This window comes from Esox lucius, chromosome 12 (genome assembly GCF_011004845.1).
Source record: "Esox lucius isolate fEsoLuc1 chromosome 12, fEsoLuc1.pri, whole genome shotgun sequence".
Lineage (NCBI taxonomy): Eukaryota > Metazoa > Chordata > Actinopteri > Esociformes > Esocidae > Esox > Esox lucius.
In genome coordinates this window covers 32372529-32392758 of record NC_047580.1, presented here as the reverse complement: position 1 = coordinate 32392758, position 20230 = coordinate 32372529, and the positions used below count along the sequence as shown (strand labels likewise).

Genomic DNA, 20230 nt, shown 5'->3' with positions numbered 1-20230 from the left:
TCACACCTGTGTAATCAAGACTCATTCGCTGGTTGTATCAAGTCCATCTGGTGTGATTCCCACGAGGAAAAGAACAGTCAACAACATGCCGAATTTGTCCTGGTGAGTGAACAGTATAACTTAAGGGAAACCCGCAACGAATAGGATGTTTCTTGCAAGAATGACCTGAACATTATCGCCCCTCACAAGTTCCTAAAGAGATGGTTGATAGTTTTAATCCAGATTCAAACGGAGGTAGATTTATAGTTGTTGCTCCAAAATAACACAAGCCATGAGGAGCACAGTACAGTGAAAAACCCAAACACGTTATTATTCTAAACAAGTCTTGCTATGAAAAACGCATTTACATTCGTTAACTACGCTTGCTGTTAACACAGAATTGCACAACTGTCAAACAGAAGTCTTATAAATCCAACTATTAATACATAGGTATCTGGCACAGTTAAGCGACATGTTCTTTCACACAACTCTAAAAGTATAGCTCATATCTCCTTACAATTAATAATTCAACACATCACACGAGTAGTGCCACGAGGGTTATCTCCAACACCTAGGAGACAAAGCCTAATGACTCTGTTGATAGCGCATGACGTAGATTAAAAATAAATAAATAGAACTGTTTTAAACTACCGTTACGTGTTGTAAATCAGGTGAATATCACAATTAAAATCATTATGTGTCCAGTTAACCTTGATTGACGGCCTGACCTGTGTGCTGGGCGTCAATGTAGCGTTACGTCACGTCATCAGGCGGAGGGAAGACGCGCTGTCCGAGGTGCTGACATTTTTATCCGCTGACCAGATAGAATAGAAGACATATCATCTCACCGACTTCAATGCAACGAGACGGGAAGTAACGCTGAGAAATATTTGACTGATCACGGTGCCCAAGGGACTTACAAAGTATTATTTTTGTGTACTATACTAAACTGTGGCTTTTAAACTTTAATTAATTACTTAATATGGCAAGTTAATCTATCTGGTCTGCTTACAATACTACAAAACTGAAAGTCAATAGTAAACAAACTGTTGTGAAGAGAAACTCTAAGCACTGACGGCCAGCCAGTGCAAAACGTAAAGGGTTACCTCCTCGGAGAGTTTAATGCAATTTTTTTAGGTGACTCTAGAAGAGATATCTGCGCATCCTACAGTTCTTCGCACTCACCACACTCTACTTTCTGAACAAGATGTCTACTACAGAGAAAACCGAGACTTCCAAAAGTGACAAAATGCTCCCTGCGCAGGAGGCCGCCAAAATCTACCACACCAACTACGTCAGGAACGCGCGGGCCGTTGGCGTCCTGTGGGCGATATTCACCATATGTTTTTCCATCATAGAAATGGTGGTCTTCATCCAACCTTACTGGATTGGGGACAGTGTTAACACCCCGCAGGCTGGCTACTTCGGCCTGTTTCACTACTGTATCGGCAACGCGCTGACCTCCGAGCTCATCTGTAAAGGCAAGGGGAAATCACTACTATATTTCAGTAGTTTGTATGTCTAAACCTTTAGCCCAGTCAACCAACACATTCTCACACGGTATTCTTGTACAGTATCTGCTGTTAATGTTCTAAATTAAGTGCAAGACAAATCAGCGCAAAAAAAACAAACTGTAATACGATTTGACTCCTATCCAATCGATATGTAAGGACAATTTCTCGGTTTCTTTCAGAGTTTGAATTATGCAGTATTTTTCCCTCTCAGCTGGACTCCTGGGGCATTGAACAATAAAGTTATCTTCATCTTCTTTATAAAGGAAGTGCCCTGGACTTTGCATCCATCCCGTCCCCAGCCTTTAGGACAGCCCTCTTTTTTGTCGGCACCGCGATGCTGCTGATCGTGGGCTGCATGGGCTGTTTCGTTCTCTTCTGGTTCTGCAACGCCGGGAACGTCTACAAGATCTGTGGTTGGATGCAGTTTGCATCAGGTGAGATTAGAAGACGGTGTATTGCAGCCTAACTCACCACCCCGTGTACATTTATTTTTAACCAATTACTCCTATTTAACCTGGTTACTCCCATTATAACTAGCCACTCCCGTTATAAATTGCCACTACTAATTAGCTGCTCTTATTATAACTACTTTCTCCTATTTAAACTAGCAACTACTGTTATAACTAGGTACTCCTGGCTACTCCTGTCATAATGTGCTACTCCTTTCTGTGGGGTCATCCACTTCCACATTCCAGCAGGGAAGGGAAAACCCCCCTGAGCTGGCTGAAGTGAGGCTCAACCACAATAATAGGAATCAATAATAATAATGTCCTACCTCTTGGCAACCTCCTGATTGGCATATTATGGCCTGTATGGTCAACCACGACTGTCACTCCCAACGCCTGATGCGGACATGGCTGCTGTACAGGAAAGCTGACACTACGTGACAACGACACATTGGACACCAGCCCAAAGGGATTCTGTTTCAGTCCAGATTCTGACACCTCTGCTCAGACATGCCGGATTAACCTGCTGTATGTCTGGTTATGTATCTGCCCCAGGTTAACCTTCCAACTGAGGTACCAACATTTTACACAGTGTTAGAATAAATCTGGAGACAAATTTTTTATATTCGGCCTCAAAAATCAAGTAGACTTTTTTTTTCTTCAACAGGGTCATTGTCCCATTTGCAGATAAGCCATTTAATTTCAGTCGACTACTTAAAAAATGGTGGAAGCTGTGATTAGAAATGTCAAGGCAAAAAAGGGGGAAATTCCAACTAGTGTTCTTTGTCCATCTCTGGCCCGTGGCCTCGGTCGACCCCCAGGTGTCCTGATGGTGTTGGGCTGTATGATCTACCCGGACGGCTGGGACGCCGCCGAGGTGAAAAGGATGTGCGGTGAGAGGACAGATAAATACACCCTGGGGAACTGTACAGTCCGCTGGGCCTACATCCTGGCCATCATCAGCATCATGGACTCCTTCATCCTGGCATTCCTAGCCTTCACACTGGGCAACAGGCAGGACAACCTACTGCCGGACGACTTCGAGGTGGAGGGCCAAGGTATCGGGATAATATCTGGTGTTGTGTCACAGGGAGGTGATTCCTTGAAAAAGGTTTAAGGGGCTGTGGAGTGAGGTATGCTGGGCAGACAGCGGCACCATGGGATATGAGACAATTCTTCTGTTAGGTGGCAGGAACAAGTTGTGATGTATTAAAACAAGTATATGTTTGTAGTGCAAAGGATTTCAAAGGGTAGAAGGCCTGGGGTTTGAGACAGATTATTGTCAGGCTGGATAAAGTTCAAAACATACTTTTTAAACTTACCAAATGTCCGTTCATCTCGTTTTTTTGTTACAGAAAAGCATTGAGGCACTGGAGCAAGAAGAGATCACGTGTGAAAATAGAACATGACATCATTCTGGCACTAGGGACCCCAAGGGAAGGGACATTCCAAGGCCTATATCGCTGTTTACACAGGCGACCTACTTCAGATCGGTTTTTTATCCACTAATTGGTCTTTTTAACTACTACATCAGATCTTTTCACACAAACTTTTCTCCAGTCGAGCTGCTTGATCAGAAGACCAATCAATTGAAGAAAAAAACCCATCAGAATTTGTCTGTGCGAATGCAAATTACCTTTTCATTACATTCTGTTACAATCTAGTGTACTAGTTACTTGTGTCCAACAACCTGGTTCTGTGGTGGCCCATTGCAGCTGTATTAGGCCATTTTAATATTTTGCATGAATGCCGCTTCCTTTATACAATATTACGTTTGTGATAAATTGTACAAATGTTTTGAGTCAAAGTAGGTCCAAACATTCTGTTTCCTGGTAGGTTCATTGTATTTCTCATGGGAAAATAAATGCCTAAGTATTTGATTGGTCTGTGTTTTCATATGATATGCTTTGTGTCTTGGATTAGCGCCTGCAGTTCAGTTTCCTCCCCTTGTTTGATCAGCACATTAGCAATAGGTCTGAATGAAGCTTACAGCTGAGCATGTAGTCAAATTTCTTGACATTCAAGAAATTCATTACCAGCGTGTTGCTTAGTCCCCCATCTCAAGGCCGATCGAGTCCCTAAGAGAATGATTTAGTATAATGTTGAGGCTAACGTGCATTATGTTATGAAGTGCAGTCATCGGGTGGCACTGACAGCCAGGCCCGATTTCAGGGTTAGTGGAAGGCCTCTGTAAAGACATAAAACAACAGGGGTCAAGCCGCCCGCCCTGCAGTGCTCAGAATAAACAAATGCACAATAAAGAGCCAGAGTTCTGTTACCAAGTAAGCTCTAATGGAACCATGAACTTCAGCTGGCACTATGGCACTATGAACATCAGCTGGCACTATGAACATCAGCTGGCACTATGGCACTATGAACATCAGCTTGGCAAAAGTATCAACCTGACATACGTTGACATATCATATCAAGTATTTTCAATGACTTCCACCCAAGCATATTCACAGGTGGGTTCTAATTTTAAAAGACTAGTAGCTGAGTATTGGAATGTATTTGGGAATACACTTGGCAGTGACCTGATGGAATACTTCAAATACATTGGTTAAATGTGTGGGAGTATACTTAAGAAAAATTATTATGGGTGCTATTAACATCAAGCTGGAGAACAGAAGCATTCCATAAGTCATCTTATGAAGAACCTGACTTACTGTATGTGAGGAGGGGCACACTGTGTTAGTCTCCTGACTTACTGTATGTGAGGAGGGGCACACTGTGTTAGTCTCCTGACTTACTGTATGTGAGGAGGGGCACACTGTGTTAGTCTCCTGACTTACTGTATGTGAGGAGGGGCACACTGTGTTAGTCTCCTGACTTACTGAATGTGAGGAGGGGCACACTGTGTTAGTCTCCTGACTTACTGAATGTGAGGAGGGACACACTGTGTTAGTCTCCTGACTTACTGTATGTGAGGAGGGGCACACTGTGTTAGTCTCCTGACTTACTGTATGTGAGGAGGGGCACACTGTGTTAGTCTCCTGACTTACTGTATGTGAGGAGGGGCACACTGTGTTAGTCTCCTGACTTACTGAATGTGAGGAGGGGCACACTGTGTTAGTCTCCTGAGGAGACATTTCAAAAAAGGTGTGATGAACATCAACTGGCACAACAGAACTTGAGAGGACTTCCTTCTCTCTCGGTAGATGAAAAATATTTAAAAACCTGGACACAAACAATAAGATTTGCCCATCGCATACAACGACGTGAACTAATGGCTGACGGACATACAAAGGAGCGTGCAGACTTCTTCCAAATGCTTTATTAAAACATTGCTATCTAGCTAAATAATTTCACCTAAACATGCTAAGGATCGTCCCAAAACGGCACCCCATCGTCAATGTGAAGCACTACCACCACCCTCCTCAATGCCCCTTACACCCGCCGTTCCCAACCAGGTCAGAAGTACAGACGGGTACCTTCAGGGGTACTGCAGGAAGAGGACTTTTAGCTAGGAGTTACAGTTGGCAACCGCTGCCCTACAAGGGGGCACCACTCTGACCACGCCCTGGGAGCTTTGCTGAAGACTGTCCAAGGCTGTAATAAAAGATGACCGGAAGCACTTTGGTTCAGGTTATATACAGACACACATGGCTGGTTTTTTATTTCCCCCATCAAACTTTCTTTTGCTATGGGGTTTTCTTAAAAATATTATTATTCAAATACACAATCCATCCAATGAGTGCATTCTTTTTTTCTTTTTTTCTTCCAAACAGATTCTGAACACACAAGTTCAGTTCATATTTGGGTTTTTACTGGCGCCATCTGAAATGTCGCAGACGTCATGAAGACCTGGAAACAACTCAATTGAAAACAGTGGGAGAGCCATCTACACGTCTGTTCATCTGTCCTAAGTGCAACATCCCAATGACAAGCTAAAACAAAGAAGACCCAAAGGGTGAAAAGGAGGTACAAGGAGGAAGTGCTACCTGAAAGTGAACACACTAAAGACATTTATCAGAGAAAACCAAGTGGTATCAAGTCATTTAACAGAGACAGATTACAAAATTTGTGGGTACTAAAGGCTAAGGTTTCTGATCTTGATTGGTTCAATGTCCAGTACAGAACGAAACAAGATGGTGGGAAGAGTCACAACATGAACAACTATTACAAAATAATTCCTCTTCTCGAGGTGAAAAGTCAACCGAGCACAGAATTCTGCACTGCAAAAATGACTGACCATAAACCCAAGTTGCTTTCTGGCTTCTTAAAACCTTAAACACATTGTCAGTACAAAGGAAAGATAAAGGAAAGGAAAAAAATAAACCAATATATAGATAGTTAATGTAAAGTCAATAAACATACATACGCACAAGTCCTGAATGACAATAAGGTCAAAATGTAAGAAAATAAACACAAACAAATGAAAAAGAAATAAATAGTCATCTTATCTCAGATATGCCTGAATTGGAAAGTGATCTGTTGCTATGTCTCTGGTAAGGGATTACATTTGCGTTGCAGTGGCTTGAGACCGCCACCAGAGGGCATTCATACAATGTCCTTTCAGGAAAGTGAAATGCTCTTTGTACATCATTTTCACTTCTTAGTAATTTTGCTGATTCTCTAACAGACACTGGATAAATATGTCAGCCAAATGACAAAGGTCAAATGCAGCACTGCAGATAGAAAACTATATGAAAGGAATATGACATAATTCCCTCTCCTGACAGATGAACATTTAACTGTTCGACACCTGTCATACGTCCATACATGAACATCCCGCGACTACATACTGAACGTGGGCCCTTGGGTTTAAGATCGCATTGGTTAGAAACCACCATTGGAGGGAGATCTAGAGCCAGGGGGGGCGCGTACTGAGCAGAGCTCCCGTTCTGAATAGACCTCAGACAGAAACGTAACGTAGAACAAACATGCCTCTCTGTCTGTGACGCGTAGAAAAAAAGGAATCACTTTCATGTCCAGTCATGACATCCACCAGCAATATTCCAGAACTTGCCACGGGGGTGGGTGGGGGTGGGGGGGGGTGGGGCCCAATGTGTTCGGCGTCGCGTGGTGTGGCAGGGGGTCACTGGGGGGAGATCCATGGGTGGCGTAGACAGTCCGTGGCAGTGGCCCTCTTCTCCGGTACCAGATCCAGCATGGGAAGGAGGAAGTCGGCGAAACACTCAGCCTCCTCCCTGGGCCACTCGTACTTGTCCTGCAGGACCTCCAGTAACCCCCATGGCTTCAGCTTGGTGATGTGCTTCAGGTCCCCTGGAGAAATGGGAGGGTCAGCTAGAGACTGACAGCCATCCAGCTCACACAGTCCCATCAGTCCAGCCAGCCACTCCAGTCCGTTAGTTAGTCCAGCCAGCCACCCCAGTCCGTTAGTTAGTCCAGTCAGCCACCAGTCAGTTAGTTAGTTAGTCCAGATAGCCAGCAGTCCGTAAGTTAGTTAGTCCAGATAGCCAGCAGTCCGTAAGTTAGTTAGTCCAGATAGCCAGCAGTCCGTAAGTTAGTTAGTCCAGATAGCCAGCAGTCCGTAAGTTAGTTAGTCCAGATAGCCAGCAGTCCGTAAGTTAGTTAGTCCAGATAGCCAGCAGTCCGTAAGTTAGTTAGTCCAGATAGCCAGCAGTCCGTAAGTTAGTTAGTCCAGATAGCCAGCAGTCCGTAAGTTAGTCCAGTCAGTGACAGGGTTTCACATCACAGCCCGCCCCCATGACAGACACACTGACGAAAACACTCCCATCTTTCAAGACATTAAAGACTTTGTTGTTCTATTATAACAGACAGGACAACACAGAGACACCACCATTCAGCAGGAAAATGTTCCATTCAACAAATTCATCAACATCCTTCAAGATCAATTAAGAAGCAATTAAGAAATGCATTTTCTTCTTAGAAGTATGAAACTAGGAACCACATGTTTTAAAACAAAAGGGCCGACAGGTCTTCTTTTAAGAACATTAGATATCATCTTTACCTTTCTTGGTGAAAAAATCCTTGGAATATTTCCCCGCCGTTATGAGTTTACGCGGGACCTGCCCCAGCAGCTCAATGATCAATGCAATGTGGTCTGCTCGGTCCAAAAAAGAGGGGTGGAAAGGGGAAAGAAAGAAGGGACAAGACAAAAACAACAGACTCATCAGACACATTGTTCCAGTTACAGGCCCACTCTGGATGAGGATGGATGAGGAAGGGGTGGGGGTAGGCCAGCCCAACACCAGAGGGTCATTATTTTTCCCATACTCGTTGCAAAGAACGCACATCTTCAACTACACACAGTTCCGGAGAACCATGGCGTGGCAGAGACTGTATTCAACGTGTCTTGGTCCTGGTTCTAATCAATAACCCAGAATTTAGCAGTTAGGCGAAGGCGTCGTGGGGCTGGCCCGGTTCCCTCCACCGTTCCTCGTCCTTCTCACATCCTCCTGGGCCGAACACAGAGGCCCAGAACCATACCTCTCCTGGTGAAGAATTCTTGTGAGAATTTCCCACTCAGGGCATAATGGCGAGGGACTTTCCCCAACAGCTCAATAATCAAAGCTAGGTGGTCTGGAGGCCCGGAGAGGAGACAGGAGAGAGTTGGATCAGAACAGAAGAGGAAGGAGAAAGGGAGAGAGAGAGGGAGGAGAAAGAGAGAGGGGGGGGGGAGGAGAAAGGGAGAGAGAGAGGGACAGAAAAGAGCCACGGGCAGCATAATAAGACACAGGAAATGATGATGATGACGATTAGATGATATGACTGAAACATGCATGACAAAACCCTAGAACTAGAATCAACCATTCTAGTTCCATCGAGAAGAACACCACATTGTCTTTGCCAAGCAAACAAGTTTGGTAGGTTCAAAAGGAGATTCAGGCTTCGATATCCAAAGGGAGACGAGTAAAAGACTGAAGTCCCTTCGAATAAAAGCTTCCGCTAAATTACTCAAAGGTAAATGTTAGCAGACTGCAGCTACGTTTAAAACATGTCAAACTACGATCATCCAGGTGAGCCCAACGCATTTTACATCTTTCCACCAACAGACCGCTCAACGAACCACGTTAGCAGAAATCCTGCATCATGCCCCCATTATGCCAGCGCAACCCAGAAGGCAGAAACGGACCTGGGACCAAATCCTGGACTAGCAGGAAGACACTCGGTTTCAACCTCATATATAAAAGGCAAGTCAGTAAAATGAAGACGGTGGTAATTAATTACTGGGGTTAGCTGTACAAAACAAAAACCAACAACCTCCCACAGCAGAGCAGCAGGGACATCAGATATGGTACCACCTCAACCACAGACAATGAAACAGCACAGGCCAGGACAAGGCCGAGCTGTACATATCTGCCTAGGGCACTGGAAAAATCCATCCCCGCAAATACCAAGCACACTCAATCAAGCCGCTACAAGCTGAAAAGGTTGATAAGTCAGTCCGTGTCTGGAACAGAGAAGCAGTCAAGGAGCATGGTGAGAGAAGGAGCAGAGTGAGGGAGGAACAAAGATGAAAGAGAAGGAAGGTGAGCCAGGTTTGGAGAGGGCATCTTCAGTACAGACAGAACACAATCTTGAGTATGTTAGAGGGAAATAAACACAGGAATGCAGCCAGGTAGTCAACAAGACCTCACACCCATGACACCCCTATCAGCATCACAACCTCACACCCATGACACCCCTATCAGCATCACAACCTCACACCCATGACACCCCTATCAGCATCACAACCGCACACCCATGACACCCCTATCAGCATCACAACCGCACACCCATGACACCCCTATCAGCATCACAACCTCACACCCATGACACCCCTATCAGCATCACAACCTCACACCCATGACACCCCTATCAGCATCACAACCGCACACCCATGACACCCCTATCAGCATCACAACCGCAGAACCATGACACCCCTATCAGCATCAAAACCGCACACCCATGACACCCCTATCAGCATCACAACCTCACACCCATGACACCCCTATCAGCATCACAACCTCACACCCATGACACCCCTATCAGCATCACAACCTCACACACACACGACACCCCCTTCCTTGGTTTAAAAAAAAAACTTCCAACAGAACGTCTCTGCAATACCAGTCCAAGTTAAAGTTAAAATATTTGGGTAACTGGCCCTTTAAGATGGACTATTGTTAAAAAACAGGTTGGTACAATTCTGTTGGGCATGCTGAAGTCAACTCTATGGTAAACAGAACACTAAAACGTAAACAGAAATGACAAAGGTTCCCCGGAATGTGCTTTAGAGACACTGCCATCTCACTGGATGTTGGTTAAGAAACCCCATTCTTCCACATCAGCTAATCAAAATCAAATGTAAAATATTGGACAACTTACAAGCTTATTTGGTGGTTCATTATCAGGAGGAAACAGTACAACAGCAGTAGTGGTTCGCTCATCTAACCAAAAGGCTACAAGATCGAATCCTACTCTAGCATTGGGAAAATGTGGTATTTCATTGCTCACCTCAGATACCTAAAATGTCTAAATCACCATGGACGAGTGTCTGCTAAATGCCTAAAATTTAAACATAAAAAGTGATCTGAAATCAGCTTACTTTGCATAGCTGTATAAAGGCTGTCTGTTTTATGACTGAGGTAAATTCTAAGGTTAGGGTTCTTTCTGGATTGTGTTTATGTTTTATGTTGATTATCTGATTGGCCGATGCGGAAGAATGGCTGTGATTTCGTTAACCTGGGCCAACTTGTTTCCCTCAGTATGTGAGGCCCTGGAGGCTATTCTACCATCAAATACATACAGCGCCCACTGAAGAGAGAACCAGTGACGTTTTTTAGCGTTAATAAGGTGGTTATTTACGTATCACTTCATTACTTATGCTTTAAACTACTATCAATCGTTATCCGAAAGTGAGCGATGAATCAACCAACACATTCACGGTCCGAAAAGCCGGTGTCACAATCTACCAATCATGTAGAGCCATTTCCAACATACCCATCCGCCATTTTCAAAGATGATGTATGACCCTGTTTCAACAAGACCAACTGCTACAAATAGAAGTACATTCTAAAACAACATAGATCAACTACATAGATCAAAATCAATAGAACCATCTGAACATTCTAAAACAACCTACGTCGATCAAAATCAATAGAACCATCTGAACATTCTAAAACAACCTACGTCGATCAAAATCAATAGAACCATCTGAACATTCTAAAACAACCTACGTCGATCAAAATCAATAGAACCATCTGAACATTCTAAAACAACCTACGTCGATCAAAATCAATAGAACCATCTGAACATTCTAAAACAACCTACGCAGATAAAAATCAATAGAACCATCTGAACATTCTAAAACAACCTACGTAGATCAAAATCAATAGAACCATCTGAACATTCTAAAACAACCTACGTCGATAAAAATCAAGCAGAATGTGCAGCTTGATCCCTACCTTCATCTCTGGAGTAATCTTCCCCGGAATGGGGTTCAAACAAGTAGTCCCCCGTGGCCAGCTCAAATGCCTGCAGAGAGAGTAAACAACATTAAACAACAGAGACCGTCTACCTAGGGAGGAGACACAGGAGAGCAGGAAGAGATATCCCATCAGCCTTGAACTCTGTTTAAAATACTTCCCTGTTCCCCTCAGTTGAGTTAAATAACCATAATTATGCCAAGCTTGGGAAACTCGCTAGGTTAGTATGGAATTCCAGTAGTTCTTATATCCCAGTTGGCCATGCATTTACAGGTAGGAAACGTCTTTGACTTCCGTGTTTTTCAGTCTGTCAAGGGAGTCTTACCATGCAGGCTGTACTCCAGATGTCAGCCGGCGTGTTGTAGCCAGACCCAATGAGGACCTCTAGAGAACGGTACTGTCTCGTCTGGATGTCTTCTGTAAAGTGCTTGTGCTGTGAGACGAGAGAGTGAGAGAGTGAGAGAGAGAGACCCAAGACAGGTAAGTGGGTCAACAACATCTGCTCCTGTCAGAACCGGGTTTATAATAGCTTTTCTATTTGATAGAGACAGTGTGAGGAGGCGGGTGAAGCTGGACTACTACATTGGCTCCACAGGACCAGGATGAACACAGGGAAGACTTAAGCAGGAAGTCCCGCGGGTTCCAATGTTTATCTACACACAGACATTGACCAACCGACCAGACACAGAAACAAACAGAGCATCCAACACAGAGATAGAGGCGGACAGACAGGCTCACCACCCAGCAGGCGTTCCCCAAGTCCGCAATCTTGACCTTCAGCCTGTCTGCGTTCAGTGGATCCAGTGGGTTGACCAGGAGGTTTCCTGCCGCTAGTTTAGCTGAATCCCCAAAGACAAACAGCAAGATAAAAACACAGACAACTCAGACGGATGGAAGGAAAAGATGGCAAAGAAACTCCGTAACCAGGCCTTTAACGCTTCTAAATCACACGAGTTGAGCAGAACACTAAAGATTTACACAATTTCACACTTAAGAATATGAACTTTTTAAATAATTTCAGGAATGAAAAAGTGAGCTAAAAAGACAATAAATGAACGTGAGCTGGTCTAAGGTCTAATACCTGAGGTAAATCATGGTTAAATAAAACCAAAAGGTGTTTTCCTACATAGAAACATAGTTAAATGGAAAAGTTAGCATGGACAAGCTAATGGTTTTGTGGGGTGGAGGATGAGAGACAACCATCCTCTACATAGCTTTGTACATAAGAAAATGAAAGAAAAAAATAATCCCATCTTGAAAAAAAAAGATCCCAGCTGCTCCACCACGCAGCAGTTAACCATCATGACCAACCACACCACTCACCATCCTTCAGGCTCTCCTGCTCTCCACCACTGTTATCCAGCGCCTCCTCCCCGGCCTCCTCCTCACACCGGGCCATTTCCGGGTGTCTGGCCTGGCTCTTCGTCTGCTCCTTCTCTGGAGACAGCTCTCCGTCCTCACGGTCCGTGAAGCCTGACGACTCGGTCTCCGGGAGCTTCCGGACTACTCCCCCGTCGGCCAGCTCCTCTCCCTGATCCTTTTCAGGAGGGGCCAGGCCGTTGCAAACCGGCTGACTCGGTGGCGACTCCTGGCGATTTGAGTCCTGTCCTTTCGACTGCTTGGACTCCGGAAGGAGAGAGGGAACATATGCCGGGTCTGAGTTTCCATTGTGATGGTCTTCGTCCCTCCACTGTGCGCTGCCCTCCTCAGTTTCATCCTTGTCTTCCTCAAGATGAAGGCCGTTACAGTTCACCTCACCCGTTTCCTCCGGTGCTAACCGCGTCACCTCCGCACCTGCATTGCACTCTGGGTAAACGAGAACAGAACAGGTTCAGAACATCTGGTGAGGAACAACAAACGCGGACAGGCGACCGAATTCCAGAAGCTGACCTGTTGTGTTCCCGCCGGCAGCCTCCACTAGGGGGGCGTGTCGGTGAGGGAGACAATATGGCCGCCGCTCCAGCTTCACCGGAGACTCCGGATCATCTCTGTCGTCGTCGTCCTCCTCCTCCTCCTCCACGGCCGCCGCCTCCTCCTCCTCACCCCTCTCAGGAGCCTTCTCCATCTCCTCCAGGTCCAGGATACACTTCTCCAACAGCTCTGCCTGACGCTTCTGTTTCTTCTTTAACTTCTTCTTCTTATTCTTGGACATTTTGGTCGCCTGGAGAAGAGGGGAAGAGAAGTGAGACACTGTGCTTTGGCTGGCGGCGGCGTCTGTGGTTTTTCAGTGACATTTAAATAGACGCAAATATAAAAAGAATTAAACCGGGACACTTACTGCTTTTGGAGCCGGCGCCGTGCTGACTGAAAAGAGACAGAACAAAGACACACGGATGAAGACAAATTGTGTGTGTGTGTGTGTGTGTGTGTGTGTGTGTGTGTGTGTGTGTAAACTCAGGCCCTACCTGCTGACCCAGAGGGAGGCGGGGCCCCAGCTTTCTGCCACTCGGTGGCCTCCGCGGCCAACCTCCGGACGTAGGGCTCGTTGACCGTCAACAAGATGTTCTCCGGCTTGATGTCCGTGTGGATTATCTTACATTTCGTGTGAAGGTAGTCCAAGCCTTGGAGAACCTGGGAAAACGGGCCACAACGGCTTATGAGTGAGCCACCTGCCATTTCCGGGCTTTTCCGCGTTCATTCTAACGGCCCGACGACGACGACACTCATCACCGGATACGAAACATACATGTCCTAACGAGCCCAATAACACACAGCAAGACTACATGGCAAGGTGGGCGGAGCCAAGGCAAAGGGGGCGGGCGGGGCCAAGTCACCTGACGTATGATGCTCTTGACACAAGGAAGAGGAAGGCCCTGGTAGTTGGACTTGATGATCCACTTCAGCAGGTGGTGCCCCAGGACCTCAAACACCATGCACACGTGAGTCCCATTGACCCCGGAGATCTTGAAGTCGTCCAGCAGCTGGACCACCATCTCCCTCTTCGGATCCCCCGGGTCAGTGTTCCTCACCTAGACACACAAACCCAGGCCAGCGGAAGAAGAGTCACAATCCCCACGAGTCCGAAAGGGAGCAGGAGAGTGAGATCCGACAGAATGACAAGGACTGTAAAGAGAAATACTTTTTTTTTTTTTTTGTGTGTGCTTTGTGTCAGTTTGCGTTCAGTGAAGCTTCGGCGGACATTCTGATCATTTCCTCACTAACGGGTCCTTTGACCAAACAGATACGTCTTGAAAGACACCCAAAACAGAACAGGACCCAATTTGATCAAGTCACAATGCCGATCAGAATCAGGCCGCGCATGTGAACGGGGCGGAACAGGTGCTCACAGATCGTAACAGCTTGATCTCGTCCACGGCTGTCTCCGTGTAGTGCTCTGCACTCTTCACCACCTTCATGGCCACAAACCGCTTCACCCTACGAACACAGGAAGGGAAGACATACAGTGAGTTTTTTGCGACACACATATTGAGCTCAGCATGTGCTCATGAATACAATTATGGGGTTAGGCTTTGGCCATTTTGAAGGCACTTCACATCCGCAGGGAACCTTTGCAATGACACACAGATGAGAAGAAAACCTTTCCAGAGAATAGCAGCAGAAGTGATCTTACTGAATGTCCCAGGCCAGCCACACAGTAGAGAAGTGTCCCCAGCCCAGCTTCCTGATTACATGGTACTTCCCATTGAACAGGTCTCCAATCTTCACATGGTGGTAGCCACCTAGCAGACAAGGAGAGATTAGAGACAATAGAAACCCAACTTAAATGATTAAAAATGGGGCCTTTAAGCACATCCTCCATGTATATGATCCTACTGTAGACTCCCAAGTTAACGTGTTACTATCATTAATAATGACTCTGTTTCACTAACCAGGCAGCATTTTGACTTACGGGCCTGTCCCTCTGACATTTACATCCGCCGAGCTAACCCCTACCAGGACTCCCTATGAACCGACACTCACATAAGGAGTCCCGCACAGACGCGACAGCCCTCACCCTTGCAGTAGTCGTTGGGGTCCTCCTGCTCCTCGTCATCAGAGCCCAAGATCTCCTCGGGCTCCTCGGGCTCCTGCGGCGAGGCCTCTGGCTGGGGCTGCGGCTGTGCTGCGGCCCCTCTGGAGTGGGCCGGCTGCCTGGAGGAGCCAAACACACGTCACAACGGTGAGACCAAAAAACGCCGGGACACGTGCGGGCCAGACAGGCCCGTGTCAGGGGCCGCGGCAGGGCCCCTGGGGGTCGATTGGGCCCAACACAGGAGGACTTGGCTGGGGAAGCTTTGACTCTACTGGTTCTTTAAGCCCTGTCAGAATAGTTGTATTCACACACAAAAGGCAGAAAATTAAACATGCTGGTATGTTTGACCTCAACAGTATCATATCCCTTGTGGTAGGCCGAGCACAGTGTCAGGGAACTCACCACCGCCACCCCTCCAACTTGGAGCGCTCGGGTAAATAAAGGTAGTCAAACTTCGGCCAGATGAATGCAATCCTTTTAAGACCCGGCCCAGGCATCCTGTCTAGAACCCTCCTCCAAGGGGCGACACCAGCACCTCCGATTCACAACTCACACACGCGGGACATTTACCGTGACAACTGACACGGGATTGTTGTCCTTTCAAGACACCTCGGCGCCGTCACAATGAGCAGCTTAACGACCCGAGTCATGACCTCTAGTTATAAAAGCTAATCAGCCAGCGAGACACGAGATGGCAGCTCGGGGGCAAATACACCGCTTGGACACCGAAGACGATAATAATTATTATTATTAAATTGGGAGCAATTCTGTGTATGTAATGTAAACGTGTGTGAAAACACAAGACAAGAACCGCTTCTGTGATAATGGATGAAAGAGGTAAAAAAAAAAAAGTGACTCCTCTATTTTTTTGTAGGTCATCAAAAGCTGGGGCTGGCATTAGCCCCCCCATTCTTAATGTCACGCCTCAACCGGCCCATGCAAAGGACTTCACCATTCTCCTGCTGTTAAATATAGTAGCAGCTTGGCCTTACGTAACATAAAGCCTACAGAAGGACGCCTGCGACGTGTGAATGCATAGTGTAGTGTGGGTTGGTTGGCTGTTGTAACCCCCACCAAAAAGAATACATCAACACCAATAGCAGGAAGGATTTCCACTAATACTGCACATCGTGACTTTTCTATCTAGCTATCAAATGGGGGAAATGGTATTCTTTACATTTGTTTTTCAGGGAAGGCCCAAGAGTCAAAAAGATTTGCCTACGCTATTCAAATCTGTCCCTCAAAGCAGGTTATAATTCAATCATACTTTTTAATTAGAAACTGGTCCTGTAGACGTGAGACACCAATTACCGCATTATCTCTGTGCACTTAAAAGTAAAATAGAAACATTTGGAATTCTAGGAGTACCCCAAATATTTGATTATCTTTTTTTATGTGACAATACTGAAGAAATTTCACTTTGCTACAATATATGTAGTGAGTGTACAGCTTGTATAACTGTAAACAGCTGTCCCTAGAAAATAACACAACACATAGCCATTAATGTCTAAACCGCTGGCAACAAAAGTGAGTACACCCCTAAGTGAAAATGTCCAAATTGGGCTCAATTTATAATTTTCCCTCCCCAGTGTCATGTGACTCGTTAGTGTTACAAGGTCTCAGGTGTGAATGGGGAGCAGGTGTGTTAAATTTGGTCACTGGAAGTTCAACATGGCAAAGAAAAATAATCGTTGCTCTACATAAAGATGGCCAAGGCTATAAGAAGATTTCCAAGACCCTGAAACTGAGCTGCAGCACGGTGGCCAAGACCATACAGCGGTTTAACAGGACAGGTTCCACTCAGAACAGGCCTCCCCATGGTCAACCAAAGAAGTTGAGTGCACATGCTCAGCGTCATATCCAGAGGTTGTCTTTGGGAAATAGATGTATGAGTGCTGCCAGCGTTGCTGCAGAGGTTGAAGGGGTGGGGGAGCAGCCTGTCAGAACTCAGACCATATATCACACACTGCATCAAATTGGTCTGCATTGCTGTCGTCCCAGAAGGAAGCCTCTTCTAAAGATGATGCACAAAAAAGCCCACAAACAATTTGCTGAAGACAAGCAGACTAAGGACATGGATTACTGGAACAATGTCCTGTGGTCTGATGAGACCAAGATAAACTTATTTGGTTCAGATGGAGTCAAGCGTGTGTGGCGCCAACCAGGTGAGGAGTACAAAGACAAGTGTGTCTTGCCTACAGTCAAGAATGGTGGTGGGAGTGTCATGGTCTGGGGCTGCATGAGTGCTGCTGGCACTGGGGAGCTACAGTTCATTGAGGGAACTATGAATGCCACCATGTAATGTGACATACTGAAGCAGACCATGATCCCCTCCCTTCAGAGACTGGGCTGCAGGGCAGTATCCCAACATGATAACGATCCCAAACACACCTCCAAGACAACCACTGCCTTGCTAAAGAATTTGAGGGTAAAGGTGATGGACCGGCCAAGCATGACTCCAGACCTAAACCCTATTGAGCATCTGTGGGGCATCCTCAAACGAAGGTGGAGGAGCGCAAAGTCTCTAACATCCACCAGCTCTGTGATGTCAGCATGGAGGAGTGGAAGAGGACTCCAGTGGCAACCTGTGAAGCTCTGGTGAACTCCATGCCCAAGAGGGTTAAAGCATTGCTGGAAAATAATGGTGGCCACACAAAATATTGACACTTTGGGCATTTTCACTTAGGGGTGCACTCACTTTTTTTTGCCAGCGGTTTAGACATTAATGGCTGTGTGTTATTTTGAGGGGACAGCAAATTTACACTGTTACACAAGCTGTACACTCACTACTTTACATTGTAGCAAAGTGTCATTTCTTCAGTGGTTTCACATGAAAAGATATAATCAAATATTTGCAAAAATGTGAGGGGTGTGCTCACTTTTGTGATATACTCTACATTTCAGCCATGGCCATTCTGTCATCAGGATCACACATAACAATGAACTGGTGTGACTGCAGTGTCACTATGTAAATATGTATGTTATTCGCTCATGAGATTTCCATATAAACTGTACTTATTCTGTGACAAAAGAGAATAGATAAGACACTCTGACATGGAAACAAAGTGCCATATTACTTAAAAACACACATGCATGCATTGCATTTTCTGTAGCAGATAATAAACTTTGACAATACAAATGAATAATTAACATGGTTATATAATACAGATATGACATCATAGGTATTGCGATATCATCGCACCGTTTGCAGTACAGTCTAAATGTATAACAGCCAGAGTACACGTGCAGTCCAATATTGACGGTCAATGACCAAATCAGAGACACTACAGAAACTAGATGCGTGCTCTCCTCCAACAGATTCAATGCATGTAATGTAAAACTCAAATGTACAGTAGTTACTGTATAAAAGTATTGTTATTAGACAACGAAAATCCTAAATGTCTTGCACTTTAAAATAACTCACTTCTTGATGGACTTCTTTGCTTTCGCTCTCTTCTTCCTCGCTTGAAGTGCAAGAACTGTAATGAAATACGCAATACATTGATTTACAAGCTGGTTGGCTAGTTTTCATGCAAATACTAGCTAGTGACTGACTGGACGGGATGTCGTTATCTGCTACAGTAGCTACCCAAAGACATTTGAAAGCCGGACGGCTAATGTGCTGTGTTGGCAAATGAATTACTAGCTAACGTTAGCCACAGTTGTTAACTAACTAGCTAGTGAAAACTGACGCAGTAAGCGACATGCACAAATCAAATGGTGCCCCACGTTAGCTAGCTATATAATTGAAACACTGCTAAAGCCATCTAGTGCTGTAGCGTCTTGTTTTAAACAGGAAGAGACAACTGCGATGTTTGGCCAGCTAATAAGCTAGTAGCTACCTTTCGTGGAACCACAAGTCGCTGAAGATAGGTTCATGGAAATCGCACAAAAATGAACCCCTCCACGTTAACTCTACTTGTTTCTAATGGATATCACTTGAAATGTACGTACTAAGTAATGTCATTATACAATGGACAGTAGTTAGCTATGTAAGGCTTTATTCAAGCTGCGCCAGTGCCTGGCTGTCGTTCAGCTTAGCAGGAGACATGCAATTCCATAACATATTTTGTACATACGATTACGTTGATATAATTAACTGTAACTGACATTTACTGTTCGTTAATAATCTCTTATGTTACATAAATCGCTTTTATTTAACGTCTTTACAAAGATTACCTTTTCTCTCCATGTTAGCCGTGTAGTTCGCAGACCTTCGTTACGCCAGCAGCACAGTCGACGACGTTACTTTTCGTATGGTAATTAGCAAACATTCAAAGTAAAAGCCCACGTTTTCCAACACATTGCAATATTAATGGAATATATTCATAACACAATTCACTACTCAATGGGCACTTTAATTGTGTACATAAGGAAACAGTGGTATAAATCTATAAAACCAAAATAAATCGATATATTAATAATTAGGTATCTACTAAACAGATGTTTTTGCATTTTTAGAATGGCGTACATATTCTACATGTTTTGCCCCTCCACCTGAGGAAGTTTTATCATGTCATAATTCGTGTAAACTTTTAAACATTCAAAGGAATTGCTTGTAACCATTACTGGGTATGGGTATGGGTATATATATATTTATAATTTAACATGAGGTGATTATACATGTCGTTTACAAGTGAACCATGATCAAGAAAGCAGCATAGGCTAAAACAAAAGAATGGACGTTAAAACGATTTAAAGTGCATAGAAAAGCTTGTTGTATTCTTAAGGCATAGCACTGTTTGCCGGTAGGGTGCTTTTTTGTATATATAAAAGATATCCAACATAAAACCCCGCTGTTTGCACACGTACATTTTATTCGCGGTGTTCCAGAGGTGATGACAACTGTGTTAATAGATCACAATTTACCCATGATACATTGCGTTTTTTAACATCTCGAATTTTGGTCATTTTGAAACGTTC

General features: G+C 44.9%; 2 protein-coding genes across 2 annotated transcripts; one reads left to right on the top strand and one right to left on the bottom strand.

Moving 5' to 3' along the window:
* The first annotated feature begins 361 nt into the window (after positions 1-361).
* Positions 362-3819, top strand: LOC105023761 (LHFPL tetraspan subfamily member 5 protein). Its single transcript, XM_010893190.3, has 4 exons — positions 362-1460; positions 1757-1927; positions 2761-2997; positions 3295-3819. The coding sequence occupies exons 1-4, from the start codon at positions 1187-1189 to the stop codon at positions 3303-3305; spliced, it is 693 nt and encodes a 230-aa protein (XP_010891492.1). The 5' UTR covers positions 362-1186; the 3' UTR covers positions 3306-3819.
* Positions 3820-5197: 1378 nt separating this feature from the next.
* Positions 5198-19711, bottom strand: srpk1a (SRSF protein kinase 1a). The gene is made up of 15 exons (XM_010893192.3): positions 19487-19711; positions 18732-18786; positions 15290-15426; positions 14906-15014; positions 14622-14709; positions 14109-14303; positions 13740-13905; positions 13613-13638; positions 13225-13495; positions 12658-13140; positions 12073-12173; positions 11660-11767; positions 11314-11383; positions 7875-7967; positions 5198-7165 (listed from the first exon to the last, which is right to left on the bottom strand). Exons 1-15 carry the CDS (start codon positions 19497-19499, stop codon positions 6978-6980), a joined length of 2103 nt encoding a protein of 700 aa, XP_010891494.1. The 5' UTR covers positions 19500-19711; the 3' UTR covers positions 5198-6977.
* Between the last annotated feature and the right edge of the window lie 519 nt (positions 19712-20230).

Coding starts and splice junctions, on each gene's coding strand:
- LOC105023761 (XM_010893190.3), top strand. CDS start 1,187: ATGTCTACTACAGAGAAAACCGAGACTTCCAAAAGTGACAAAATGCTC. Junction 1,461..1,756: donor CTCCGAGCTCATCTGTAAAG/GCAAGGGGAAAT, acceptor TTCTTTATAAAG/GAAGTGCCCTGGACTTTGCA. Junction 1,928..2,760: donor TTGGATGCAGTTTGCATCAG/GTGAGATTAGAA, acceptor GTCGACCCCCAG/GTGTCCTGATGGTGTTGGGC.
- srpk1a (XM_010893192.3), bottom strand. Junction 13,496..13,612: donor CGGCGCCGGCTCCAAAAGCA/GTAAGTGTCCCG, acceptor CCTCTTCTCCAG/GCGACCAAAATGTCCAAGAA. Junction 11,768..12,072: donor TGGGGAACGCCTGCTGGGTG/GTGAGCCTGTCT, acceptor CTCGTCTCACAG/CACAAGCACTTTACAGAAGA.